Source organism: Protopterus annectens, chromosome 9.part0 (genome assembly GCF_019279795.1).
Source record: "Protopterus annectens isolate FY-2018-M chromosome 9.part0, PAN1.0, whole genome shotgun sequence".
Classification (NCBI taxonomy): Eukaryota; Metazoa; Chordata; order Ceratodontiformes; family Protopteridae; genus Protopterus; species Protopterus annectens.
In genome coordinates this window covers 1019216046-1019238293 of record NC_056743.1, presented here as the reverse complement: position 1 = coordinate 1019238293, position 22248 = coordinate 1019216046, and the positions used below count along the sequence as shown (strand labels likewise).

Sequence of the window (22248 nt, the reverse complement as noted above, 5' to 3'; positions counted from 1 at the left end):
AACCTGAGATAACATTTTTTCCAAGACTGGAAGAAACAGGAATATTTGGTTTGCTGAATGACTTTCAGAACCCATTTGTCTGAAATAAACTGTTACCACAGAGGAAGATTTACTCAAAGAGAGGGACAGATTGCCAGGTTTGAGGGTTGGGTGGGGAACCTGAAGAGGCAAATAATCATTCCAAATTTTTGGACTATCCTTGAATTTGAGAGGCTATTTCTTTTTGAAGCCTCCTTGCCACTTGTTTTTAAGTCATGTTTGCTATCACCTTGTTTATTAAGTTACTTTTTGAAAATGAAATAGATGGATTTTTTTTATTCACCTTAAAAAGGAAGGTTGGACGATTTGGGTCATCTCTTAGAATCAAGTTTTCCATCTCATCAAATCTGTTAAGAACTTCAGCTGCAGAAGGGCCAAAAAGAACTTCATTCTCCATGAGAGAATTTAAAATCTCAATCTTAACATCTTGTGCTATAGTTTGAGCATGTACCTAAGCAAATCTTGTGACTGACCCAGTAGCAGCAGATCTGGAGACTATACCAGCAAAAACATGAGTACACTTTAAAATGCTTAATTATATGAGACACAGATACTAGATTCACCTTTGAAAAGGAAAGGCTAACTAATCAATTTCACGTTCTCAAGTGACAGAAGTAAAAATATTACCAGGCAGTTTAAAATTCTTAAAGTGGCAGAATACACTTGTTTCCCAAATTTGTCAAAAGTCTCCTCATCCTTGTCAGACGGAATTGATTTAGAATTAGCAATCTGTTTAACAGAAGCAGTTTTATATAAAGAAATCACTTCAAGGTTTCCTTTATTATTCAAAAACAGATAATTGTGGGACTGAGGTAGCTTGTATAACCTACAGGCTTTCTAGGTGCAGGAGGTTGACTGTCAAGTAAACAGCAAGCTGTCAGGGAAACATCCTCTAAGGCAAATAAAACAAAAAGGAGGAACAGCTGTAGATTGTGGAAAATCAAGCTGCAATAACTTGCCATACTTCTACTGAGAAAAAGGAATGTCATTCTGTTCCCATTGAAATACCTCCTTCATTTTAAACTGTCAGAAAAAGACAGATTCTGGAAGAATTCTAAAGCAACACTTTCCTCAATCAGAATACGCATCTTGAGAAAAAAATCCCTGAAGCGGAACATTCTCCCTCCAATTTCTGCTCCACTGACTGAAATTCAATGTCCGAAAGAGAGGGAAATCACCCTTTCTGCCAGAGGACTTTGCACAGTTAAAGGCAGAAATGAATTCCCTAGCAAATCTTCCTTGTCTATAGAGGCTGACACAGAAGAAACAAGTTTTTCACTTTTTGTTTTCTTTTCTTGGAGAAGCTCCATACAAAAAAGACCAATCCAAGGCAGGCACACTATACCAGGGGCTCAGGCTCCCTATCCCAGCTATGTGGTAGCCCATCAGTGTTTACCCAGGACCAGCAAGAGTGATTCTCCCTTGATGCAAAGGTCACTCACACAGCTATAGAGGATGCATCTAACTCCCAGTCATTAGTGGTTTTATGTGTTCCACCACAGGCACCAGAATGTCAGCCATAGCAGAGTTACCCATCAGTGGCTGAGGCAGAGAACGACCCAGCATGAGACCTGAAGACTCCTAACCAATTATTCTTTTTGTGGAGACTAGCAACTGCTCCATGAGGAGAAGGAAGCCTTGTGAAGACGTACAGCAATGCCTGGAAGAGATGGTAAACTTTACCACTACAAAAACATTGTTTTGATGTTGATGTAAGAAAATACACTGGTAGTTCCCCAAAAGCACAACTCTTGCCCCAACAAACAAAACTCAGCCACAGTGAACCCATGTAAAAAAGCAGATGCTTACACAGTTTATTCACATAAGCATTCACAAGGAACCTTCCACTGACAAGAAATGACAGTCCCAGAAAATCAATCTTCCTAGTTAAAATTAAAATATTTAACAGACCCCCCCCCCCCGGAAAGTTATGCACTTACCTTAATACTAGATTAATGTTACCGCCTTCCATCTGTCTCAACCTGTGGGGTTCCCAGATTCCACTTGGATCCGAGGTTGGCATCTCCGATTCTACAGCCTTGAAGCTCTGCCTTTTCTTCCCATAATGCAATGTACTCTCTGAATCTCCTCAGATAGAGTTTGCCCTACCCATACCACTACGCAATACTACAGAAAGGAAAAAGAAGTTCCAAAAAGGGATAAGGGAAAGCAATACTGCAGTCCAAGTACAAGTATCGGGCTGGTCTTCACAGTTAGCCGAAAGTATCACAAAAGGAATGACAATTTGGATGGGAAAAAGCAGGAAGGATGGTTAAACCAGATGAAAGAAGGCAACACTGATCTTACGTTATGGTAAGTACTTAACTTTTGTATCTGATGTTATCTTTTCACTCCACCTCACCCTGTCCAACTGAATCCCCAGCCAGCAAAACCTCTGGCATTAGCTGTGAACATTTCACAAAATGGTGGAGCCAAAGGCAGACCTGGATCTAGACTATTTATCCAATTTGTAATGGATAACAAACATACAAGTTCTAGACCAAGTAGCAGCCACACAAATTTCATGTAAGGAGGCTTGGGCAAAAAAAAAAAAAAAAGTTGATGTAGTAACAACCCTTGCAGAATGAACTTCAGGCTTACCAGGTAAAGGAATTCCTTTTGAAGAATACAGTAATAAAATATAATTGGAAAACCATCTGAAAAGGGACACTTTGGAAACTGGCTTATCAATGTGTTGGAGAAGAATGAAAAGCTGATTATATTTCCTGGAGGTCTTCATTCTGTCCAAATAAAATCTTAGTGAACTATGAATATCCAAAGCAGTGGAGCACATACTCTCCCTTTGTTGCTATAGTTGGAAAGAAACAGGCAAAAGAATGGGCTGATTCCAGTTCGACTCTGAGACCACTTCAGGTAAGGAAGGAAGGAAGGATTGTCATATAGAGAAACCTTGTCCTTATGAAGCACAAGGTAATCTGGCATGGAAGATAAGGTTTGAAGCTCTGACACCATTCTGGTAAAAGTAATAGCCACCATAAAACAAGGTCTCTCAGGAGAGAAGCTTTACATCTTCTGTAGTAGCTGGCTCAAAAAAAAGACACCTAGTCAAAGCTTGCAGGACTGGGTCTCTAACAGGAGGTGTAATTTTAAAAAAGCCCTCTGATAGTTTGAGAGATGCCACTTGAGTATTACTCAAACCAATGTGGAAATTAGATATGGGCACCAACTGGAATTTGATAGTGGAACAGTGCAGGGCTTTTGGGAGGAAAAGATAAAAAACAACCCTCTTAGAAAGTTCAAGATCTCTGGCTATTATTGGAATTGGAGGAACCAAGAAGTCAATCTGAGGAATTTGATGTTTCAGTTAGGTTAATCCAAGGGGTGAGATGATATATCTGGACACATGACCGAAGGGGTGTACAACAGATGAGGTCAAAGAAAAGGGAATCAGACTTGTCTCAGCTAAAAGGGGAAAATGAGGATAATAGTTGCTCTGAAATGGGTGGGAGGTTGGTATAATGGTTAAGATGCTTACCTTACAGACACAAGGTGCAGGTTTGATTCTTACATGGGGTAATTGGCTAGGCTTAAAATGGCCCACAAGGGCAGTTAGCCTAGTACTAACCTATGAACCTATGAAATGGGCTACGTTCTGATGAAAACTATTATCAGAGGAGATGGAGGGTACTCATAAAGGAGACCCAGAAGCCAGTCATGAGAAGAAGGTCCTCTCAGTGACTGCCCCTTTGGGGGAAATCAGGACAAAAGCTGCTGCACTTGGTGTTGGAGGAGAAAGCAGAAATATCACAACACGGGGTGGCTCAACTGGTTGAACACTCACACTCCTCTATCTCTGGACTGAGGAACCACTTGTGAGGCATAAGGATGCACACACTTACTCTGTCTGTTAGAATATTGGATTTCTCCAGAATATGCATTCTTATCAGAAACTACTGGGAGGACATAGCCTACTGCCATACTCTCAGGGCCTCTTGAGAAAGGGGAAATGATAGAGTTCCTCCATGCCTGTTTATATACCAGGCCACTGATATGTTGTCGGACTGAATGGCAATCACAATCCTGCTGACAGAGTCCTGAAAGGCCTGCAAAATTAAGAGGACAGCTGTCATCTCCAAGAAACTGTTGTGAAGACCAGCCTCTAACTGTAACCAGGTACCTTGAACAGTCTTCCCCTTGAAATGCCACCGCCAAACCACGATGGAAAGCATCCATGATAACCATGACGCAGGGATGAGGGAGAACAAACAGAATACCTGCTGGAACATGTTGAGACTCTAGCCACCAGGCAATGTGGTGGAAGCATACGTCAGTGAGACAGATGGGAATATTGATGGGATAAAATTGATCATTGAACTGACAGGGTCTACTGGAGAACTCCCATATGGAGCCTTGCCAATGGCACAAGGCAAATTGATCCAGCCATCAAACCTAGAAGCTGTAGAATCAAGAAAGCTGTAGGCCTCAGAGTTTAGAACATGGGGTTCCCTAAAGTTGTAGAAAGGATAGCCTGGAGTGGGGGAGGGGGATCTGGTAATTTTATTAGTATCCAGATGGCATTGCATGAATTCCAAGGTTCACACTGGTTGCAAGTTGGACTATTTTGTAGGTCACAGTGATGCCCAAGGATAGACACAGTTGAAGCAAGCAGTTCCTGGCTTGCATTAGAGATGTCCCTATGGTTGCTGCCAGTTGTCCAGACAATGCAAGACCTGGAACCCCTACAGTCTGAGCCAGGCCGCAACCACTGCCATGCACTTAACACCTGGGGAGGAGGCTGTGGTGAGTCCAAAAGACAATGCCCAGAAATTATAATGGCTAGTTCCCAGCCGGAAAAGGAGGAATCACCCAAAGTGCCTCATCTTTATATGATAGCAGGCATCCTTGAAGTCTGCCAAGCACATCCACTTATCCTTTCTAAGAAGAGGAAGAATGGACTGTACTATGACCATCCAGAACCTGGTCTTTTTCACATAGCAATTCAAATCCCTCAGGTTCAGTATGGGCCAGAGAGCCTTGTTGTTCTTTGCCACTAAAATGTAGACCCCAGATCTTCTTTGGGCTGGTAGGACCTGAAATGACTAGACTGTGAATCAGCTTTCATATCTCCACAGTTGCTTCCACTCACTGATGAGGTGGAATATCAAGAAAGGATTTTCAGTTCTCCCTTGAGGAGGCAGAGAAAAGGAATTGAATATCCATTGGATATGACTCTCGAAATCCAAGCATCTGAAGTGCTGACAACTCTTCAGGGGCACTGAAAGGGTTTCTCAGAGAACAGACCCTGTAAACCCTGGATTTGTACACCACCCCACTGCCTGGGGCAGCATCCATTGAAACTTCCCCTGCCGTGTGGGGGGAACCATCACCAGGAGTGTCTCGGGAGAACTGTAGTCATGTGCAAAAAAAAAAGATGCATCTTCCCCCTTCTGGTTCTTGGATAAAGACTTGTGAGGGGTGAAGAAACATACCTCATGGGTGGACTGTGTCTTCCCTTCCTGTTCACTTCTCATCAATGCATCCTTGACTTTGGGAGTAAACAGCATGGAACCATAGTACACAGCATTTAGAAAGGCTGCCTTAAAGCAAGTCACATAGTTACATAGGTGCATCCAGGTATGACTATGCATCGTTAATACCAGTGCCTGCCAAATGGGTTGTACCATCTGTAGCATTCAAAAGCAGCCTCATTGGTATGTTGGAGGTGGATTATACAGTAGACAGCTGAGCCTCTAGAGACTTTTGAGGCTGCTGTGTCCATACTATCTTTGACATCTCCGCAACCAAACCTTTCTGGAGCCTTGAGACACGGACCAAAGTGAAAACTGCTTGCAATGCAAAGATGGCTGAGGCATGGGTTGTGCTTCCCCAGATGGTCTAACACCTGAGACGCCTTATTAAGGGGATGAACTATTAAGCTCTATTCAGAGATTCTGTTTTCGTAGCTGCAGCAACCACAATGGCATCCACTACAAAGCCCTTGCTCCAAAAAGGTCTACCCTGGGAACGGATCCGTACTTTGTCCAGCTTCCAGGGGATTGGCTCTACCACATCAGGTTCTCTCCATGCCCACCAGGACACCAAATCAATAAGCATCCAGACAGAGAACTTCCAGAATGTGGATGGACCCACGCCAAAAGACTCAAGATATACAGACTCCTAATTAGAGCCACTGGCAAAGAAAATAAGGGACTCAGAAATAGAAGGATATAATTGGCATGTTAATCAAGAAAAGTTGACTTTATATGTAGACGATATTTTGTACCTGATCAAGCCAGAAAAGGACATCTCAGTATTGTGTAATATTGCAAGACAATTTCAAGTCTTTTTGGGATATAAAATTAATAAAGATAAAGCAAAGGCTATAGCTGTAAATTATGTACTCAACACAATGTATTGGTTCAGCAATACCCATATTTATGGGGGCATGCTAAGATGAAGTATTTAGGGGTATGGATTAAAAAGGCTTCTGCTATGGTAGCTAAGGATATCTGGGAAGAGACAAAAGATAATGCAAAAACTAAGAAAATGGAAACTCTTATTTAAGGATATGGATAAGATGATGCAAGCAGTGAAAATGTTTTTAGTCCCTTTAGTCTTGTATATGGGTCAAGCATACTTTTATCAAACAGAGAAGTTGTTTTAGACAACAATTAATAAAGAATAGAAGGAATTTATGCAGGAGGGAAAGAGGTCAAGAGATAAATGAGATAAACTGATGCTTCCAATAGAACAAGGTGGTTTAGGTTTATCTGATATGAAGGGATATTTTACAGCTACAGAGATCAGGCTCATATACATAACACAAGCAGAAGGTTATAATTCAAAGTAGAAAAGGATGATGATGAAGCAAGAGGGAAGTTCAAGAAATAGAGAGAGAGTGGGATTCTGGATGCAGACCCTTAAGGAGTTCAACAACCATACAGGATATATTCATAAAGTAGCAGAAAGTATTCCAAGGACTAAGCAAATACAAAAACGGAGCCAATAGCGATGACTGCAAGTAGGGGTACAGAAAATAGGCAAGATGGGGCTGACATTTCCTGGAGAAACCTGGCAGAAGAACCAACATATTGGGAGCAAATAACTCAAGGAGGAAGGGTAATACAGTGGGGTGAGGCCGAGAAGACATTTTGAATGCCTTCCCTACCATGGCTTGATCTCAGAGTGTAGGCAAAGCTAAAGAAATAGAGGGATTTTAAGTGAAAGACCTGCTCTGGTACAGTTTTTAGTTGAATCTAGAACAGACACAGGTGTTAAAAAAGGATAATTAGTACAGCATATAAAATATCCATGGTAACTATAGGAATCAGTCAGGGGAGGTTAGAAAAGATTGGGAAGACAGACTGGAAATGCAATTTACAAGAAAACAATGGGTAGACATATGTGTGGCTGTCGATTATGCAATCAAGTCCAGAAGGCTTAGGATCTTTGCTTGGAAGAGTTTGCATAGGTATTTTTATATCCCAAGCAGACTTCAAAGAATTTTTTCTCGGGTAGATCGCAAATGCTGGAGATCTTACTGAGAAGAAAGGTAACTGGGAACATAAGTTTTGGAAGTGTAATGAGTTGGCAGATTTTAAAAATTACCTAGCGAGTACTCTTTCAGAAATATTGGGTGAGCAAATGGTTGTAAGTAAGGAAATGACTCCTTTGATATTGGCTGGGGGATCTGACTTGCCTAGACAAAGTACTGTCTTAAGTTTAATTCTGTTGACTGCCAAAAAACAAATACTAGAAAATGAAACTCTGTCTACACCAACTGTATTTGGGATATTGAATATTATAAAAGACAGAAAAGAACTGGAAGATGGATCTTTAGAAATGGGAAGGAGAAAACTACACAGAAATAAATGGAAATTGTGGGAGCAAGACATGCAGTATGAGGTTTAAGGGAAGGCAGGAATTCAGCAATTTTTTTGTAATGTTGGACTGATGGCAGTAGAAAAAAAAATATATGCGAAATAGCATTCTTCTTTCAGCTTTTCCCGGTTAGGGGTCGCCACAGTGGATCACCTGTCCGCTCATGAATGGCAGTGTGGTGTTATGGTGTCGAGTTGCCAGCCCGGCACCCAACCTTCCAGGGAAGGCACACACACACAAACACTCATGCCTAGGGCCAATTTAGAGTATCCAATCCACCTGCAGCATGTCTTTGGGATGTGGGAGGAAACTGGAGCACCAGCAGGAAACCCATGCGACCACAGGAGGGCATGCAGACTCCACACAGAAGGCACCCCAGCACAGGATCGAACCGGAGAAAATCTTGCTGTGAGGTGGCAATGCTAACCGCTGCACCACCGCGGCCACCCTCAAAGAAAATATATGTGAGATATATTGTATTTACATAGAAAAATGTTAAAATGACTTGAGTTCTTTTCTGTTAATGTATGTTTGCCTACATTTTAAATGATCACTTATTAAAGATGTTCAGAAAAATATACAAACTCTTTAGGGGTGGAGGCTTTGGTGGTCCATCCTCCATGCTTTGTTGTCAATTCCAATAAGTTAAGAAAAATGCCAGTATATGACTGAAGTAAGGAAATGCCGTCACTTAGTGTTTGCGCGTTTCGTCCACTTTAATAATCATGAACTTCATCAGAAATGTCATCCCCACATTTCGAACCATTTAAATATTGTGTGAACATCACATGTGATCTGAGTGACCAATACAATGTATAAAATACTTAATCAATTAGTAAATGCTCAATATATAAAGCACCATCACTTTTCTAAAGATATAAAAATTTGTATACTACAAATTCCTAAAAAATACGTATATTTATGCCTGTATACATAATAAAAAGTATAAAAAATATCTATATGTAAATTATAACCTTTGTGCTTGTAAAAAGCACTTTATATTTATCATATCATTCAATCCAGGTAGCTGATCTGCATTAATTAATATTTGCCACAGAGTTTCTTTACATTCCAACAACCTTGAAATTTCCAGAAAATAAATCATCATTTACTTTTTCCAGTACAGAAAATGAAAACTTTTGAAATTTAAGCAAGTGGTAGCATGTTTTGCTAATGCATTAGACACATATTTTTTTCTTATAGCCAAAATCTGTTCATAAATACGCCTATTAAGTGCTCTAATAGTTTTGCCTATATAAAAGTGTTCACATGAACCACACAAAGCAACGTAAACCACATTTTTTGTCTTACAAGTGTAATGTCCTTTACTATAAATAAACTTATTCAAGTGTTTAAAAAACACTGTTTTACTGCCTGAAATGTACCTACATTGTTTACATGATCCGCAAGGAAATGTGCCAAAATTAGAAACGCTAGTAACATCAGTATACACGTGGTTACAGCTTTCTAACATGCTCTTTATATTGACAGTTCTCTTATAAGTGAAAAGTGGAACTTTACCAATAACAGTACACAAGTCATTACTGCCTAAAACCACCTTCAAATTGTTACTAAGAACCTTTCTAATAGTAACCATCTCATCTGAAATAGGGATGGGAAAGGCCAACATGTAGGTACCACTAACACTGTCTACACTGTGATTTCCTACATTTGCATTTAAATCTTTAATTTGATGTAATATCAGGCATGCTTTGTTAACCCTAAGATCAATGACTTCTCTTAGTATGTTATTTAACCATACCTGGTCGTAACCTCTTTCCACAAAGAAAGTCATCAGTTTCACTGTTTCGTTTGAAAAGATTTCATCTTTACTTGTCAAACGACTTAGTCTAATTAACTGTCCTTTAACCACACCACATTTCATAAACTTAGGATGTAAACTGGCATGGTGTAGATATTCATTAACAAATGTAGACTTTCTAAAAATGCTGCTCTCAAAATGTGTGTGTTCATTATTTATGCTTAAATGCAAGTCCAAAAAATTAATGTTGTCACCAAAATAACCAACAGTAAATTTCAAAAAATTTGTAGATTTAAATAATACACAAATGTGTGAAACGAATCAACATCTCCCTGCCATAAAAAAATCAAATCATCTATGTATCTTTTATAAGGCAATATATTTTTGATAATGGGTGTGAATCTAGAAATTTAATTTCCCACATTGCCATTACTAAATTGGCAAAACTAGGTGCAACTCTAGAACCCACTGCAATACCTGAGATTTGCTGAAAATAAATATTTTCGAATGTGAAAAAATTATTTTCTAATACTAAATCCATCAAAACACACAGTGTTGACCATGTTGTTGTCCAAGTTGGTTGTATAAAAACTTAAATATTCCCTTAAGAATTCTACACCAGTAGTTTGACTGATACTTGTGTACAACAATGTTACATCTAATGACGCAAAATTAAAAGACATGTCACTCTGATTTAACTGACCTAAACATTCCAATAAATGCCATGAGTCTCTCAAGTATGACTTTGTCTTTTGTACTGTTGGATTCAACAGTTTGTCAAGCCAAATTGAAATCAATTCTGTCTTAGAAAAACTGGCTGACACAATAGGTCTAAAAGGTAACTCCTTACTATATTTATGTAGTTTAGGAATACCAAATAGTGTGGCCAGCTTTGGATGTTCTATCACTAATAAAATCATATACAGAATAATCAATATTGCCCTGACTAAATAAGTCAAATAAACAAGTATCCAACCTTTGGAAACTCTTGGTAATATATTCTTTAGTGACAAGTTTATAACAATTTTGGTCTTTTAACAAAGAATTCATAGCTGTACTATAGTCAATAGACTTCATAATAACAATGGTACCCCCTTTGTCTGCTTTCATTACACGCCAATCTTTATTCTTGGCTATCGTATCTAATGCATTAATCTCAGAGGGTGTCAAATTAGGCTTCGTGTCGCTACTTTGCCTAATTTTTCTAAATTCTTGTTCACATAATCTACCAAAAACCATCAAAGTAGAATTCAATAAAAGGTTGCATGTACTTTTTTTCTTACATTCAACATCCACGGATTCAATATTGTTCACACCGTCAAAAATATACTTTATATTCAACTTTCTAAGATACAATTTAAAATCAACTATTAATCTGGAAATGTTCACTTGGTTTGAAGGAATGAAGGAAAAATCTTTTTGGAGCACAGATATTGTTTCATTGGGCAAAACTTCATTAGCTAAATTACAAACATTAATGTTGTAGTCTAGTTCTTTTTGCAACTTCTGCCCTTCCCTTTGCTCCTTGTCAGAACTTTCCCAGACCACCTTGGGGTTTTCTTGTTCCCCATTTTGTCCATTAAAAAAGACCAGACTAGTTGACAGTAGGAATTGCCTGTGCATAAGATGTACTACCTTGAGTACTATTTGATGGTGAAATTCCACTTTTATTATTGTCGTTTACTGTCCGCTGAAAACCTTGTGGCCCAATATCATTGTTTGAACAATTGTCATTATTGTTTGATGTTTCTACATCTATGAGTAAAGTATCACCATTCGTGCCACCTCTCTTGCCTTTTATTGGATACGCTGTTTTTGTACTGTAGGCTACTAGGTCCCTCTAACATTTTTTGCTTCCTTTCAACAATGGAAGCCCTGTGCCTTTCCAATTTTGCATTTATCCCAAAATAAAGAGGTGCCAACGAACTGAAAGCCTGTGATGCTCTCATTTTAGTATCCAGGCTTTCTGTTTGATCTTTCAATACCACTAACTCAAGTTTATAGCGTTGAATAAGTGCGTTCATAAACGGCACTCCTGTGTTATTAAACAGTTCCACTAACTGTGTGTACAAGCTGTCACCCTGTACCACACAGTTGGGGAACTTAAAAGTTCTTAAACCAAAAGGCACACATTTTAAGCTAACATTCTCCTCCAGATAAAAAATTTCCAACTGTAAAGAGACACTTTTAGTGCACAGCTATTCTAACAAAAAAACTGTCTTTTTTACATAGTGAAATCTCGTCCAGACTGGACGGATTGACCTCATCACTTACTTGATTTGTATTATTGCCATTGGAGGAATGATAAAGGATTATTCGTAGCTTTGAATGCTTGCTCGAAAACCTTATCAGTACACGCCAGTATATCTAAATGTTTGTCCGTTGAAATAATATTTCATCTATTGTTGTCTGGTGAAACCAAACCTACTTGACTAGTAGAAACTTGACTAAAAAACAGCATTACCATTGGTCATGTTGTCATCTCGCTTGCTTCCTGGATAGCATGGTTGAACATTCAGGCTGCTAGCTACACAGCCGTTCCCCATCTGCCGGGCCAGAGCCTCACGAACCGCTTCAGTGATGGTAGAAGTAATAAGCTCATTGAAGCTTCTTCCCGACTCAGGAACAGGATGAATACTTAGGTTAAACAGAGTCTCCTGACTCGATTCTTCTCCTGCCATAACTGGCAACAAAGTATTAAGAACTTCACTAACACACACAAAAAAACAGATAAGAAAAATGCCAGTATATGACTGAAGTAAGGAAATGCCACCACTTAGTGTTTACGCGTTTAGTCCACTTTAATAATCATGAACTTCATCAGAAATGTCATCCCCACATTTTGAACCATTTAAATATTGTGTGAAAACATCACATGTGATCTGAGTGACCAATACAATGTATAAAATACTTAATCAATTAGTAAATGTTCAATATATAAAGCACCATCACTTTTCTAAAGATATAAAAATTTGTATACTACAAATTCCTAAAAAATATGTATATTTATGCCTGTATACATAATAAAAATACATATAGATATTTTTTATGCTTTTTATTATGTATACAGGCATAAATATACGTATTTTTTAGGAATTTGTAGTATACAAATTTTTATATCTTTAGAAAAGTGATGGTGCTTTATATATTGAACATTTACTAATTGATTAAGTATTTTATATATTGAATTGGTCACTCAGATCACGTGATGTTTTCACACAATATTTAAATGGTTCAAAATGTGGGGATGGCATTTCTGATGAAGTTCATGATTATTAAAGTGGACGAAACGCGTAAACACTAAGTGGTGGCATTTCCTTACTTCAGTCATATATTGGCATTTTTCTTATCTGTTTTTTGTGTGTTAGTGAAATTCCAATAAGTTGCCAAATAAGGCATTCATGGATGATTTTGTAGAGACTCCTCCCCTTCTTTGAGGTTATTCTTGCCGAGCAATTCTTCAGGGAGTTCAAATGCTTCCTCTTGCATCTGCTCTTCAAAAGAACCTCTCAGGGGAGGGGGAAACACTGAGGACACTGAAAAGTGGAAGATCCCATAACGTGGGACGATTCAAGGTGTAATGGTGGGCTGTCCCAAAGCCAGCTGATGCAAGCTTGAGGAACCACATGGACGAAAGGACCAGGATAGGTCTAACTTAGCAAAGGAAGCTCCAGTCTCTGAATGAGAGAGCATCATCTCTACTACACTGAATACCAACACTGGGGCTGGATGGCTGAGTACTGCTCCCATAGAGTCTGCAGATCCAAAAGGGGGAGAGGTGCCTGGTGCTGCCCCCATTGGATTCAAAGTGGAGATCGAAGCTGAACAATTTAAGGCAAAAGCATGCAATAAAAGGGACAGCTCCGAAACCCTGAGCATTGATCTAGACCCCTGGGGCACTGACTCCCTATGCTTTGGCTCTGAGGGAGCTGGAGTTGAGAACGTCAAGGAAGGAGGTAGTGGCTGAGTCAGCCAAGCTGCTGGCACAGTCACAGGGGAGGGGCAAGGGAGCAGCCAGTCCTGTGAATTCCAGCACTGACAGAGTGGCAGAGAGAGGAATAAATAAGGATGGGATGGAAGCAGAAGAACATTTGATTCTGGAGGGAGAGGAAATGATCCCTAGGTCCATTTGGACCTGTACGAAGGTATGCATCAAGCTGCTCCAAATCTGATCCCTTAAAACTCTTGGCAGAGCTGGCAGATCTAGAAGAAGCTGTACCTGCCAGTTTCAAGGGATTAGACTGAAGATGGATCTGGGCCTTGGATCTGAAAGAGAGAGGCTGGGATCCAGGTGGGGGATGGCTCCGACAACAATTCGTCAGAAGTAATGGGCAGAAAATAGCAGTGGAAACTTGCTGAAGATCATCTGCAGAAAGAGGTAGGGATGCTTAGTTATTGGAGAGATGGACAACTCCAACCCTGGAACCAAGGGAGAAAGTGCTCTTTTCCATACGGATACTGAAGGCGCACTTTGAGATGGAGCAGGAGGATCCAAAGAGCTGTGGATCTTTTCATCTGGCTGTCCCTCAGTTGAGGCACTGGATCATTTGCATTCCTCTCTCTCTTTTGCTTTGCTCTTTTATTTAGAAGTCTTCACTCTCGTTACTCTTCTTCTCTTTCAGCTTTTTGCAGGAGGTGGAAGCAGGCAGGAAGATACCCTTCAAAACCAACTTCATCCTCCTGTTAGCAAGGGCTCTTAGCCCAAAGGCTGAGCTTACCTGGGACTCCACCTCAAGGTGTGCCACACCTAAGTAATACACACACTTGTCTTGTGTGTCTTGGGAGGGCAGCTTATGCCCACACCCAATATGCTTTTTAAACCCTGAAGCTAGCCTCTCCGCAACAAACCGGAGACACACAAAGAGATAAGCAAACACGATTGTCTAGAAAAACAAGCACATCAACTAAACTACTAAAAGGAATAACTATCATTTGCAAAAAATTCATTATTATATCATTATTGTTTACTTTTTTAGGAACTGAAAAAATACTAAAATGAAAAGAGAAAAAGGCAGCAAAGCCACTAAGATACTACAGTCAAAACACTGGCAAAGAGGGAACAGAAAATTCAAGGAAAACACCTGTAACTACAGTAAAACTATCTCCCCGATAACGATAACTACGGCAGAAGAGACACAAGAATAATGTAAGATAAAAACGAGAAAAAATTTACTTATTGCATTGAAGGAGCTTGTAGACCATTGTCTGGTCACGAAAGTAGCAAATGATCTGAGGAAATTCAGACAGGGCAGTGGATTATGGGTAGAGGAAGTGGAGCTTCAGGGCAGAAGAATCTGAGATGTCATTCTCAGAACCAATTTAGATCCGGTAACCTCACAGATTGTGATTGATGGAAAAGATTACAGATCAGTAGTTTTTAACAGAAAAAACAGTAGTGGAAGGTTTTCTCCAGGTGGAAACTTAGCTACTCACCCTTGAAGGATTTCTAGCTAAAGGTCATTACCATGACACCACCAAAAGTAAAACACTTCAGTGGCAAGAAAACTGAAGTTTTTACTGAGAAAGTTTTCATTAGTTATAGCTGTGTTTTCAGCTGCATGTCTGATGAGCCATAGAGTTTGAAATCTTCCACAAAAAGTAGATGATATGTCATTGGACTAAGATTTTACTTTATCTTATTTAGTTTTTTTAAGTTAAACATAGCCTAATCTATTAAGTAAACAGCTTAAAGGGTTAAGGGCAAGCAAAGTAGTAGTGGTGGTGAGAAAATCACTCTTCGAGCAGAATTAATGTGTCAGATGCAAATGAGGGGCATTTCTGCACCCTAGGTACACATCCAAAGGGCGTTTTTGAGGGTCAATAGAAAAACCAGACAGCAACCAAAAAAAAAAAAAAAAATGACACACTCATTCTTTGGCACAGACTCATTTGCATGACAAGGAAAAAAAATACTATCTGAAGAAAATCACTAGTGCCCAAAATGTCACATTACCTAGAAGAGGAAGTTCACATGCCAGGAAGATGAGAACTTTGATTTTTTTTTTTTTGTTTCAGTTTGATAACCAGGTAAGTGGACTGGTCAGCAGACCCTTTTCAGACACGACCTGGCACAATTGTACATTATAGATGTACACAGACCAATATATGTAAGCACGTCACAGGCAATACATTTGATAGGGAAATGCAGACCAATAAATGGAAGTTCACTGCAAACAATGCATTTGATAAGCACTTAAATCACGTATAGTACAGTAAGATAACTCCAGAATTCCTTATCAGAAAAAGAATAATCCTGTTACTTAACTGAAGGGTTGGAAGTGGATGACTGTAACCCAACAAGTGAACACACCTGTATAGGGGAACATTTGGTCCTGTTTGGGGAAGATAAAATGTAGCTGATCACAAAAAAGAAGAAAAAGGAAGGATCAGTTTAACATAAAAGGACATAATTGTATTGTGCAATCAGAACCTCATCAAGTAGTGGAATAACATTTAAACCCTGCTAAAGAAACAGAAAATTCAAATCAAAACTAGACAACTTCCTTGAGTATGATCCTTAATCTTGAACACACAAGTCGGAAAGAAGCAAAATGAAGAGGACTAACAGTTATATGCTTAAACAAAAAACAATGCTTAGAATATGGTGATATCAGCACTCTTCTATTACTATGGACTGTTCATAACATTGCTTTCTAAAATGAATAATATAATGAATAATATAGCAGACATGCAAGCATTATGGTAACATGGAACTCAAAGACTGGTCAATATGACCTGGTGAAAACAGATTGCTAAAAGATCTCTGACGTCAATCAAGTACTTTGCACTGCCAAAATTTGGCCTTACATCAGAGGCTTCCTGGGAAGTGGGGTTGCATCACCACTACAGACCATATTGCTTCTCACCTCAGCAGTCTTAGCATCTTTTTGCAGCTTCTCCAGCCTCCCCTCATTGCTGCTCACAAAGCCTCTTAGCATGCTGTGATCATGCTGGCTGCATTCTCTTCGTATTAGGTCCAAGCCCCGCCACAACTCTTTCACATCCAGCAAAACATTCTCCAGGGAAACTGTGGAAATATATACAGACAATCAGTAACAACAAAAAAATTCAGTGCAGCTACCAAATTACAGTCACTGCTGAAAGTTCCAGCTACAACACTTGAAGAATTCAACAGCTGAAACAAACTCCTACCTTTCATTAACAGCCAAGGTTAAATTCCTGCATCTGCCAAGAGTCCAAAAGTCCTAACCATAAACAGCCTGATTATACTTCAGCAGGGTGCCTCTGTAGCCATTTGGTGGTTCAAGCCCCCCCCCCCCATGCAAAGCAAAGTTGCTAAATGTGTAGACATCTAATACAAACCTACATATAGCTACTAACACCCACAATTTAAAACTGAGTGAAGGCTGTTATGAATATACCTACCATAATCTCTGAAAGTATCATATCAACCTCTAGGTTCTGTACTCTTCTGAACTTTCTGCCAAAGAACAACTTCAGTGTGCTACTTCAAGCTCCCTCCCCACATAAAATCAGCAAGGAACCCCGTCCCCCCCCCCCCAAGGAAGCTTGGCACAGCTTTCCTCAATACTCTTCACTCAGTGTAATACTTGTTCGGTCCTCCTTGTCTACATCAGCAACTGAAGAGTCAGGCAGGACAGATTCCCTTCTCATCATTCAACAGTCTGCTCCAGAACCAGACCACTTACACATCTCAACAAATCCCTTGCAATCATATCTGGCAGAAGCTGGGGGCTGTTTGTAAATGGTAGTTGCATCCTATGGTGTGACCATCTACAGAAAGTTGAACAGTAAAGGACAATGAATCCTACATCATCTGTAGTCTTTTTCTGGAGGAAGTGCAGAAGGATGTTACCAATCATGGATTCATAGATCGTTACTAGGCTAACAACCCATTTTTTTTTTGGGGGGGGGGGTGCTTTTCTAAGCCTAGCCAAGTTTTCCTAAAAGAATAATGATATTCTGTATCCAAACAGGACATTAACAGCTAGGCATTTATAAGCTATCTCTGTCCAAAAGGGACATAGGTCCCATGCCTGGTGTAAATTTCCTATTCACCAGCCACTGGTCTAAGTTGCGCTTAAACTGGGTAACAGACAAACTCAGCTTCACAAGGATGGGAAGCCTGTTCCACATAAGGGGCAGTCTCTAGGACACACATCTGTCTCTCCAGCATGTTCTGCTCAAGTCATGGACAAAATTTAGGTCCCTAGGCCTTGTATTTCTGGTACTCCGATTAAGAAAGAAAAAAAAACAAAAGAAGAAAGCTCAGAAAACCGGTTGGAAAACAATAAAAGCCACTTTATTCCACAAAACACAGCAGTTAAGCGCTTTTGTCTTCACCTTAAAGACTTCAGCAGAACTGCCATTATAGTAGACATACATTTAAATATAAAACGCAAATGCATCATGCGCTATAACCAACCAATGACATCCTGTAGTCAATTAATTAAATAATTAATAACACAGTAAGAACTTCTCAAACATTTAAAAAGCCAACAAAAACGTACCCAAAGTATGTATTAACAACCCATCCTTAAATATAATTGTTACCATAACAACAAACATAAAGATGTTTAAAAATACATATAATTATTTAACCTATAAACTGAATTTAACTAAAAAAATCTTACTGCAAAAAGTCTAGTGGATGTGATATTGATATTAACCCAATTTGGTCATAAGACAAGGAAAGGAAAACTAACTATAATAAATTACTCACCAAGACTCAGGCACACTCAGCCTTCTAAACTTTTAAGTTTAAGCAATGGTGTTACAGAACAGGCATCAATAAGCCCAGGAGCTCTGTGGCATTGAGTCTGAAAATTCAAATGAGTTTTCCTTAAACAGATGTTCATCTAATCTAAACCCCCTCGGGTCTTTCACTACATATTTCAATACAACAAAATTAAATTTATGCTCAGGAGCTTGCAATATATGTCTATATAATGCATTAGACATTTTTGACTTCATTTACATGCTCATAAATTCTGTCTTTTAACTTGCAGGAAATTTTCTGAGCTTCCTTCTTTTGTTTTTTTTTTTTTTGGTTTTTGATTTACTCCAACTAAGACCTAAAAGTGTAAAATGCCACTTACTAAAAAAAAGTTATGTACTCACCATAATGTTCCATCTGAGTTGTTGCTTTTCATTTGTTTTCAGCTTGTGGGAATCGATCTGGGACAGATATGACTTGGCCACATTTTCCAACATTGGATCAGAGCTCCAAGCTCCTCCCCTGCCCATAATGCTGCTGTCTCTCTTCTCCCCTCAGATCACATTTGCTGCCAACCATAGCATCCCAACCTGATACAATGCCTTACCCCTTGACAAAAATACCCAGAGAGCACCATACAGAATAACAAGTTATGCCAAAGTAAAAGCTATGTCTCTTTTGGCCATTCAACCACACAGCCCATATAAGGCAGAGGGAAGGAGGGAGGGACAGTTGAAGACAAATGAAAAGCAACAACTCAGATGGAACGTTATGATGAGTACATAACTTCTTTATCTGAAGTTGTTGTTTTCATTTGCTCTTCAACCTGTGGGACACAATCCCCAGCTACAAAAAACCTGGGAGGCCCTCATGGAAGGATATTCCAGAGCACAGCAGAGCCAAAGGATGCCCTGCTTCTTGAAAGAAGATCCAACTTGTAATGGGAGATGAAAGTATGCGACGGTGCCCAGGTAGCCACAAAGCAAACATCATTCAAGGAAACTCTGGACCAAAAGGCAGCTGAAGTGGCCATAGACCTAGTAGAATGAGCCATAACTTGATCTGATGGAGATAATCCTTTGGCTGAATACACCAGAACTATGTACTGAGAGAGATCCAATAAGCAACAGTGACCTTCGATACAGGTTTCCCTAAAAAGGGTTTAGACTAGGAAACAAAAAGTTGATCAGATTTATGAAAAGACTTTGTTCTATACAAGTAAAAACATAATTGCCTGTGAACATCCAGCAGGTGCAATTTATACTCTCCTTTACTCTGAAAATTTGGAAAGAAAACAGGGAGACTGATAACCTGATTAACATTTGGTTCCAAAGCCACCTTTGGAAGGAAAGGAGGATTAGTGCATAAGGACACCCTGTCTTTATGGAACATCATATAAGGAGGCTTAACCGATAAGGCCTGAAGCTCTAATACTCTTGGTTAAAGTAATAAGGAAGGCTGTCTTCCAAGACAAAAACTGCAAATCCACTGAAGCTGTGGGTTTAGAGGGGCAAGAAACTAAGGCTTGGAGGACCAATGTGAGGTCCCATGGTGGCGCTGGGTCCTTGATTGGGGGACTACGAAGAAGGGTACCTTTCAGAAAGGCTTTACAAAGCTTAGATGAAGCCAGGAAAGCCGAATTATCTCCAACACGGAAGTTAGATATAGCTGCCAGCTGAAATTTAACCGTAGAAAAACTAGTACCCTGTTGAAAAACACCTGCCAGAAACTCTAATATAGCAGGAACCTGGGCAGTAAAGGGGTCCAAGTCATGATGAGATGCCCAAATCGAAAAAGTTTCCACTCACTAGAATAAACCTTCCTAGTGGAAGATTTACGAGCTGCTACCAATATCTTCTTAACCGAAGAAGACAGCCCGGGAGTCCTAACAATCATGGGATCTGGAGCAGCCTGGCTTCAGACTGGCCAGATCTGGGTGTGAAATCCCTAAGGGGTGTGAAATTAGATCTGGAACTGGATCCAACATCCAGGGAGGACATACTATGTGAGACCACAGAGAAGGGAACCATACTTGGTGAGGCAAGAATGGGGCAATGAGGATGACTGAGCTCCCCAGCCATCGAGCTTTCTGGAGGAATTTCGAAATCAGGGGGAGAGGAGGATAAGCATACAGAAGACCAGAAGTCTAAGCATGAACCACACACCATCTCTGGGGACTTCCCCTGGTGGAGGGTTCAGAGTGAAAAACCTGCTGCACTTTGCATTGGAAGGAGAGACAAAGAGATCGAATAGCAAGGCTGACTCCACTTTAAAAAGATCTGTTTCACTACTGTAAGGCATCAGGATAGACCTGCTGAGCCTGTCTGCTAGAATGCTGGACCTCCCTGGAATGTGTGTTGCCACCAAAAAAACAGCTGGTGAAGATCACCCACTCCCACACACTCATGGCTTCAGGACAAAGAAGAAAGAAAACTGCCCCCCCCCCCGCTTTTTGATGTACCATACTACAGACATGTTTGTCTCTTTGGATGGCAATCATCCCTAGGAGAAGATGGACATGAAGAGCTTGCAATGCCAAGAGCACTCCCCTCATCTCCAGGATGCTGATATGCAATTGGGTCTTCAAGGAAGACCACGTGCCTTGGACTGTCCTTATCGAGCAATGCCCCCCCCCCACCCAAGTAGGGAGGCATCTGTGGTTAAAGTGGTCAATGGGGCAGGAGGAATAAAAGGGCGACCCCAATGAAGGTCAGGAAATTGAATCCACAAGACAAGAGCATCCCTGCATGCTTGAGATAAATAGGATGGGAGCAGGCATTGCTTCAATAGAGTATTAGTTTAAGGGTGTGCATACTTATACAACCAGCTTATTGTACATTTTTTATTTTTTATATTTGTTCCTTTAACAGATTTCTTTGTTTTTCAATTGAACTGTACAGGTTATAGGTCATTAAAGGTGGGAAAAGTTTTGAAATCATTACTGTGGTCTCATTTTTTTGTATAACAAAAAAATGGGATGTGTGCACTTTTTATATCCACTGTAAGCAGAGGCAGAGAGAAAAGAGGGAACGGGATAAATTTTTTTTTTTTTGAAAGCTAAAGACCAACACCGGAACGCAAAGGTAGAAGAAGGCAAAAGGGTGGAAAAAGGATAGGAAAAGTCAAATGGATAGGATTAAATTAGCAGAAAACATTCACCAAAAAGCCTGGAGCAACGGACAAGAATGCTAGCGATACGCTAGTGACATGTGCGGCAAATGAGATCTGAGGGGAGGAGGGAGACAGGGGCATTATGGGTAGGGAAGGAGTTTGGAGCTTGGATCTGATGCTGGAAAATACAGCTGAGTGGTATCCATCCAGGATTAGAGACCCACAGGTTGAAGAGCAAATGAAAACAACAACTTCAGATGCCAGTGCTAAAGAAACGAATATAACTACTGACAATAACGGACAAATGAGTACTTTTATACTGTCAACCTAAAAAACCTTCACCAATTTCCAAAAGATACCATGACGCACTTTTCAGCAGTGAGTTTTAGATCATGTGTCTGGCACTACTCAGTCTGGGTCAAGCCTTTTTGGAGGGTATTTGTGTCTTTGGGGGAATCCAATGAACACACCCAATTGGTAATCATCTACAAATTTGGTCAGCCAGAAGCCCTTGACATTAGTTTTGACCTCACAGAAGTAGATGCCAAACAGGGACAGCCCATCACTGAGCCCTGAAGAACTCCACTAGTAACCAGCCTTTTTGCAAAAGTAGACTTACTATTATTTCACTGGTTGTCGCTGTAAGCCAGCTGGCAATCCAGCTAGTGATGTGGGGGTTTATAACTAATTTAGTGAGCTTTTCTATAAAGCTGCCTTGGCCAGGTTAAGAAAGGCAGTATATACCATTTTGCTATCAATTGCTTTGGTGACCTTCTCAAAGTCGTCCAACAGGCTG

General features: G+C 40.0%; 1 protein-coding gene across 1 annotated transcript in view; it reads right to left on the bottom strand.

The window, feature by feature from the left end:
* FMNL3 (formin like 3) overlaps positions 1–22248 on the bottom strand; it is a 1635345-nt gene that overhangs the window by 172477 nt on the left and 1440620 nt on the right. The window contains exon 21 of the mRNA XM_044082195.1: positions 16510–16670. Coding sequence (XP_043938130.1) covers positions 16510–16670 — 161 coding nt within the window. The remainder of the gene's footprint in view (positions 1–16509; positions 16671–22248) is intronic.